Raw genomic sequence first — 7,977 nt, forward strand, 5'->3', positions numbered from 1 at the left:
ATCTCAGGGTTCGCCATATTGGCTCCAAATGCCCTATAGTTTACCTTAAGGTTCGGCTCACTGTTAATCCAAAATGGCGCCAGTTCTTTAACCTATTCGAAGAAACTGGAGCCATTCCACAAGCTTTGGGGTCTCGGGAACTTCTTACGTCATTGTCATTCACAAGTCCCACTGTGATTGGCTGGCGAAACCGTCATTCCATCGATAAAAGCATCTTATTGGTGGTTACTGAAGTTAGTAATTATTTGAGGCGGTATCTTCCGGTCAGTGCGGTATTGGAGTGGAAGCGTGTGTGTTTATAATTTTACAGAATATTTAGTTTAGCGTAGGTGTTATAAAGAATATATCGGTAAGTAAATGGGGTAATATAAAGCTTGCGTGTTTATTTATATCTTAAAAGGGTACATTGTAGAATTGTATCATATACGGATCGGGTTCGTAGAAATGACAACGTACGTGTAGGCTATATATATATATATTATATAATATATATTTTTTTACTGTTAAATACTGTGTTTCATATGTTATATGTTATACAATATAATATAATAATACTATATTTCACTTACAGAAACGTGTTTCCACCACGGTATCCGTCCCTTTCTTTAAATATGTTTCAAGTTGATGGCTCAAAAACGTCCGAAAATATAAAACTGTTTGAGCGAGTACTGTACTATTATTTATTAACAGTTATTCAGCAATTTAAATAGTACATTGGTCACTTTTTGTGTAAGTAAGTAACCTCGCAGAGAGAGAGAGAAAAAAAGACGTTTCGGACAAATTCTCTTCAGCTGTGGAAAGAGAAAAGTAAACGCATCGCAGTAAACGTGTTCTGTATTTCCTCCCTCTTCACTGCAGGTTATTTCAGAATGATTGAGGTTGTGTGCAATGATCGCCTGGGAAAGAAAGTCCGGGTCAAGTGCAAGTATCCTTTGTGAACTGAAAGAGAATCGTGGGGATGACTTTATACCAACCAAATACTTAGAAACAAGTCTTATGCTTAAGATTTATGGAGTCCCATTTAACTTTGTGGCATGAACCACTCAAAGTGTGTGTGTGTGTGTGTGTGTGTGTGTATATATATATATATATATATATATATATATATATATATATATATATATATATATATATATATATATATATATATATAGAGAGAGATCTATATATATCTATATATATATATATATATATTATATTACATTATATTATATTATACACACACATACAGTACATATGTATTGTTATATGTGCGAGATGGAAAAAAATCCACTACAGTAACTGCAGTTGCAATGGAATTCCAGTACATTCTATAGTCTAATGATACTGCATTGCAGTTATAATTCAGGGACGGAAATGCGACTCCCATTGCATAGCAGTTTGACCCAATCCGGGTTTTGCTATGAGTTTAATAAGACACACACCTGAGCTTGTTACCTATACACTGTGACTAATCAAGCTCCTAGCAATCCTGGAATGGGTGAAACTGCTGTCTTATAGATTCTTAAGCTAGGGGAACACAAAGCCACTGTGGCTTGAAACTTGATTTCAGGAGTCTCGGTTTCAGGCCATTGCATGGCTCACCAGGGAGACTTGAGCTTTGATACAGCAATCGTGCCTCAACCTAGGTCTCCTGGAACCAGGGGCTGTATTACAGAACAATTTCCTAACTTGCTTTCCTATCTTATCTTTCATGGCTAGGATAGGATTTTTCCTAACTTTGTATTTCAAAAGAATTTCCTAAGTCAGCAGTGTCTACAATTTCCTAAGTGTTTCCCCCTATCCTAACATTAGTTAGGAAATCCTCTCTAACGCCAATCTTATCCGTTAACGACTGATCGAGTCTGAATAGAGCAGGTTACAGCTCGAGCTTCAGGTAACTGTCACCAGAATATACCTGTTTTTAAATTATAGCGTCTAAACTCGATTCAGTTGTGACAAAGAAACACAGGGCTATAAATTTTACTCTGGAAGAAAATAAGGATTTGATCACAGAAAAAATACAATAAAATCTAGTTAACAACAATACATAAATACCGCTATTTAAAAAAAAAAAAAGCCATACTTAATCAATTTCAGTCATGAACACAATTTTAATTAGGAATGCCAACACACAACAATTTATCACAGGCTAAAATAAAGCTACAAATAACATTATTTTGATATGTTCGTGCCTCCGGTGTGAAAGCGTGTATAGATCATTTTGTACATTAGAGGCCAAACTTGTATTTTTCATATATATATAAATGTATAGTTACATTTATAAGCCGCTGATTTATAGTTCAATGGAGCGTCTCACTGTGTAATACAATAACACGACAGAATCAACACAGGATACTTCATATCTTATTACTCAGTAAAGTTTCAAATATCTATTAATCATAATCACAGACAGTAACTTATGAGTGCGTCAAACTCCAACTCCACGAACCACCACCTCGGGAGGTGAGGCTAGATCTAGACGTTACACATAGCTCAGATATACTAACGGATCATTATGGTTCACTATAGAATGTGCTGTATATAATAAGACCTAAATGCCCAGAAATATTTGTGCAATACAAAACTTAAAATCGAAAGCACAACAACAATAATAAATGTGCATCATTTTTTCTTTTTGTTTTTTTGCAGGGTTTGTTCAGATCTTGCAAACTAACCATTTTCTTTTTATAAACGACAGATAGGAAAGGTTCCCTCCCGAGTCCTAAATGTTAGGAAAGAAACTAGGGAAATGACCAAGTTAGGAACGTTCTGTAATATGCAATCTGAAATTAAGATAGGAAAATAAGTTAGGAGAGCGTTTTCTGTAATATCAACTCTCCTAAACTTGTAGTTAGGACATTCTGTCTCTTAAGATAAGATTAGAATGTCACTTAGGATGCTTTTGTAATATGGCCCCATGTTTCAAACCTCTGTTTGTGAAAAAAGTGGCGTGATATTCCCTCAGCTTTATATCCATCCCTTGATGCGTTAATGATTCAGAAATGCTTTAGAACAATTTGTATGTAACACTTTAATATCTTGACTTTAACTCTTTTGGTACCATTTACGGTTTTAATTTCCAGGGCCCTGCAAACAGTATGAACTGAATGTAATTCCAGAATTGTATGGATTTTCATGGGATATTTTTTTCCAAAGCCTGGGAACCCTTGATTTTGGGGTGTGGGAGGGTGACCGTGGTAAACTGAAAACCAGCTTCTAGTCTTCTCAGTTGCTATACTTGCAACCAGAGCTCTGTGATGGCTCTCCACTGAAGGGGTTAGTCTTCGTTTTAATTGAATGTCATGTCTAGTCTTTCGGGGCGTCTCTTCCTTGACCCAACCAAACAGTTCGGAGGACACCATCGGTGACCTGAAGAAGCTCATATCTGCACAGACTGGAACCAGATGGGACAAGATTGTCCTGAAGAAATGGTGAGGCCCCTTTCATATAGACTGCATATCTTACAGCTACCAGAGGTGACACAGGCATGCTGTGCCATCCAGCTTTCTGTACTGAAAATGTGCACAGACTTAACTACTAGTAATGTACTCTGTCCAGCACAGGGAACATTTGGGGGGAATCTAGTGTTTACAGACTGACATGGGAGGAGAGGGACACTGTACTATCTAAAGAAAAATGTTATTTGAAGCCATTATTTTGACCGAAACAGACAATAAACTTAGAGTAAGTAGCGGGGTTCCAAAAAAGTTATACACCCCCACGTGTTGCTACAACTGTTTAAATAACGTACCTGTCATTGCTTTTTATTAACAACTCAACAACTTTTTACACAAGTCTGTTTCAAAGCTATTTTCAAAATGTCTGCTCTAGTGCACTGGGATGTGAGATCTGTCCTCTAAATCACTGCAGGAAAAGTGACTTCCAAAAAAAACACATAGTAAATGTCTTTTCTGTTTCGTACCACATCGTGGCTCGTTGTTGCTGTGTTTCCTGTTTGACAGTGTAGGTAATAATCTTTACGCTATCAGTGCACTAGAGCGGACATTTTGAAAATAGCTTTGAAACAGAACTTTAGTTGTAAGTGTAAAAAGTACAGGTACGTTATTTAAACACTTATAGAAACACATGGGGACACGTAACGCTGTATTTTTTGGAACCCCGCTACTTACTCTTTTTTTTAAATGTACAGAATTAAAAAAAAATTAATAAATAAAATAAAAATTTAAGCTTGTATTTTGTTTTTTGTTCATTCTCACGTGGCTTTTTTGTGTACCAAGCTGAAAATCTTACTTAAAAATGACTTTTATAATATTATTTCATATTTTTATCATTGCAGGTATACGATATTTAAGGACCACGTGTCATTAGGGGACTGTATCCTTTTGTGTGTGTGTGGCTGAATTTATGTTGTTTAAGTCTGTGTTCCTAACAGGTAGGCTCTGTTCCTTTTAGTGAAGATTAACTGGATCTCAATGAATGCTGCATATGGGGAAATCGGTGGCTCAGTGTGCATTAGCCTCTCAGCTCTGGAGTCCTGGGTTTGAATCTGGCTCTGGTCACAAGCTGAAGGAGTTTGGTAGTTTTCAGCCTTGCCCAGGGTGGATGCATGCCCACAGCATAAAACTACAGCTGTGGCCAAACGTTTTGGGTCGCCTACTCGGACATAATAAAAATAAACTATATGAACATAATTTCAATCTTTTATTTAACATCATGTAGTTAAAGAAACTACAAAATGATATTGCAAAAGTCTACCGGAAGCCATAATAGTAGTGCAGTATTTCACGTTAGATTTTGAAATGTCACATGTTTCTATTTTTGTCAGTTTTTCATTTAAATGTATGGGAAAACTACAAAGCGGTATGTAATTCAATGTTAATGTAACATTATTCAGCAGCTTTCATTGGACCTTTTATAAAGCAAAATGAGTTAATTCTGTAGGGTGATGCAAAACGTTTGTCCATAGCTGTACCGTGCAGTAATCAAGCTGTGTCTGAGAGAGTCCCTGTGCTGTATGGCAGAGTTGTTCAGGTAAGAACTGAGGGGGTGTTGCTTGCAGAGCTGTGAGGGGAAGCTCCAGTGCTATTGTTACCTTACTTTTCAATGTTGGAACTATATATATAAAATTCACTTCGGTGGAATAAAAACCCTGTGCCCAATACTGTTGTTGGTTCCTATTTCATTTTCCAAAAGTTTCAACGTTCGGATTAATTGTGTTGGAACCCTGAATTGGCTTGTTTGTAACCAATCAGCAAAGCTGTAAAGTCCTCCATCGTCTTTTTTTTTTTTTTTTTTTTTTTTACATTTTTTTTTTTTTATTCCTGCAACATGTATCTCTGTATGGAACTATATGTGTACAACATTTCACTCCTTGAGGTGCACATGGAATTGAGCGCTTGTTCAAACGGTTTCTTCCTGAAATACATTTGAGAGCGACTCGAGTATCACGAGGAGGAAACTGACCATTTTGATGACCAGATCCAATCTGTCGGTTAAACCCTGTTTCGTGCACGTCCTTGCAAAAACAAGAACGTTGCCATCGTTTGTATTTGTGGGGACACATGTCCCTTGTACCGTAAAGGATTAATGCATATTTAAAATACTGTGAACAAGTACTGAATGTGAAATAAACTAGCCTGTACTTCTCCTGCATAATTTTGACAATGCTTAAACATTTAGGAAAAATGCTAAACGTTAACACTTGGCTATCATTTAAATCTAAACTATCCACTCCCCTCTTGTATCCAATTGGTGCCAGATGTTTAAAAAGTAGGTCATTGTTTGTGATGGATCTTGAAACGTGCACATAGCAGTGTTTTTCACATCCTAATTTTTCAATCGCAGCCTGGTGTTGTGGAAATGTATTATACCTTAACTTTCCTTTCACACAGATGAAATCCACGATGGGATGAACTTGGAGTTATATTACCAGTAGACCTACAGAACCACTGCTGTGTATCGCTTTCCTTTCACCGACCGTACAAACTGGACATGCTGAAATCCGAGTGTATCGCTTTATATTTGATAATACCGAAACAATATTGTAAATTGGGCAGCTTTTTTCCTCCATTTTTTTTAATTAATATGTTGTAGCCTAGCAACACTCTTGGTTTTGATTTTGTTTTCAAATAAAATCTGATAAATAATTTGTGTGTGTGTGTGTGTGCGCGCGCGCATGTGTGTTTAAAATGACCACTGTTTTAATTCATTCCTTCAGGACATGTTACAACAGACCATCAGTGTCACTGGAAAACTTTACACAATACAAGTGGAAGGTAAATTATTCAATTCATGTGTTTATTCAAAAGCCCTTGAGCATTTTATAACATCATAAATCCTGGCGTTGCCATGTGAAATACTGAAACAGTTTTCTTTGAATTTGAATTTTATTTTGAGTTAGATTTAATGTTTTTTTTATTGGTAACATTAGCATTCTGCTTTCATAAAACAACTTGTGGGGGAGACTTTTTTTTTAAATACAGTAACTGGTCAAATTAGCTTTTGCATTAACATTAGTTGGTAAAACTCTTTAACTTTTAAATCTATCCTCCTATTTACAGTTGATCAAATGAATTTTGCCCACTAGTCTTTTTCTTAAATGTTTTCACTTGTGTGCAATGTTGGCTAAGTGGGGTTACAAAAATAGAAAGAAAAACAAGGTTGACTTAAAGGCTCTGAATTCTACCAAAAGAATGTGTGGAACTAGTTTTGTAACATTACTGTGTTTTCCTTTGCATATTATCCTCCGGCAGTTAACCGCTTCATTAAATAGGGTCACGCTGTTGAAAGCTCTGCCCGTTGAGTGCAGGCGCCACTGTCAGTCCCTAGAGGGCGCTGTCCACCTTGGAAATGCAGCAAGAGGCCATTTTACAGTACAAAAATAGTTTCTGTTAAAAAAATAATAATGAATAGTAATCCATCTTCTGGCCCTACATACCTGACAAATATAAACGACTTGTTGTCACAGTAACACAATTAACAGCTAGCTTGCATGAAAGTCGTTATATCAGTGGGCAGCCTTCTGTCAATTGCAGTCTACAAATCAATCGACAGTTCCACTTTCATTTTTTTTTTTTTTACTGCTTTTCAGAGATTTATAAACTTTCTGGTGGTTTATTTTTCTAGCAGATATTTATTGTTGCAAATTATTTGGATGGCTACAGGGCAGCAGTGTGGAGTAGTGGTTAGGGCTCTGGACTCTTGACCGGAGGGTTGTGGGTTCAATCCCTGGTAGGGGACACTGCTGCTGTACCCTTGAGCAAGGTACTTTACCTAAATTGCTTCAGTAAAAAAAAACCCAACTGTATAAATGGGTAATTGTATGTAAAAATAATGTGATATCTTGTAACAATTGTAAGTCGCCCTGGATAAGGGCGTCTGCTAATAAATAAATAATAATAATAATAATACTGTGTGCATTCCCCCCCCCCCCCCCCCCAAGTGATTTATAGTGTTATAAAACAAGTATAAAAGACTTAACAAAGGGACGTTTCAATGAATTGTGTATACTTCCCAAAAAAATTACAAAAACTGACTGCTGAAAAAAATGGAAGAAACTAATTATATATATATATATATATATGTGTGTGTGTGTTTTATTCGGGAGGAATCGCTACCAGCACAGCTAAGTGCGTTTGGCGTGTCACCAGTGTTGTCAAGCAGATCCTGTGGGAGGGCCGTAACCTTTGTGTCTATCAGCATATATATGTGTACAACATATCGAAATGTTGGGCAGCTGGCTCTTTGAGCTAATATATATATATATATATATATATATATATATATATATATATATAGTGTGTGTATATGTATGTAATGGCAACTTTTATTACTCCAAAGCAAATACAACACGAGTCAACAAAGGTAGGTCTGCAAACAGACAAGTATTGTTCTTGGGTATTGAATGATTTGGTGACGCTGACCTGGATTGAGGATAGATTGAACGCAATAACCAAAGCCTTTTTAACTGTGGAATTTGCACCATTTTTGGGGGGGTTAATGGGGAAAAATAATCATGTTACATATAGTGTGGAC

The 7,977-nt window shown here is 36.5% G+C and overlaps 1 protein-coding gene across 1 annotated transcript; it reads left to right on the forward strand.

The window, feature by feature from the left end:
* Positions 1–221: 221 nt before the first annotated feature.
* On the forward strand, positions 222–6,089 carry LOC117965608 (ubiquitin-like protein 5). Its single transcript, XM_034910458.2, has 5 exons — positions 222–349; positions 859–925; positions 3,330–3,413; positions 4,280–4,317; positions 5,835–6,089. The coding sequence occupies exons 2-5, from the start codon at positions 870–872 to the stop codon at positions 5,876–5,878; spliced, it is 222 nt and encodes a 73-aa protein (XP_034766349.1). The 5' UTR covers positions 222–349; positions 859–869; the 3' UTR covers positions 5,879–6,089.
* The last annotated feature ends 1,888 nt before the right edge of the window (positions 6,090–7,977 follow it).

The sequence above is a fragment of the Acipenser ruthenus genome, chromosome 34, assembly GCF_902713425.1.
Source record: "Acipenser ruthenus chromosome 34, fAciRut3.2 maternal haplotype, whole genome shotgun sequence".
In the NCBI taxonomy this organism is placed as follows: Eukaryota; Metazoa; Chordata; class Actinopteri; order Acipenseriformes; family Acipenseridae; genus Acipenser; species Acipenser ruthenus.

Coding starts and splice junctions, on each gene's coding strand:
- LOC117965608 (XM_034910458.2), top strand. CDS start 870: ATGATTGAGGTTGTGTGCAATGATCGCCTGGGAAAGAAAGTCCGGGTC. Junction 926..3,329: donor AAAGTCCGGGTCAAGTGCAA/GTATCCTTTGTG, acceptor CCAACCAAACAG/TTCGGAGGACACCATCGGTG. Junction 3,414..4,279: donor AAGATTGTCCTGAAGAAATG/GTGAGGCCCCTT, acceptor TTATCATTGCAG/GTATACGATATTTAAGGACC.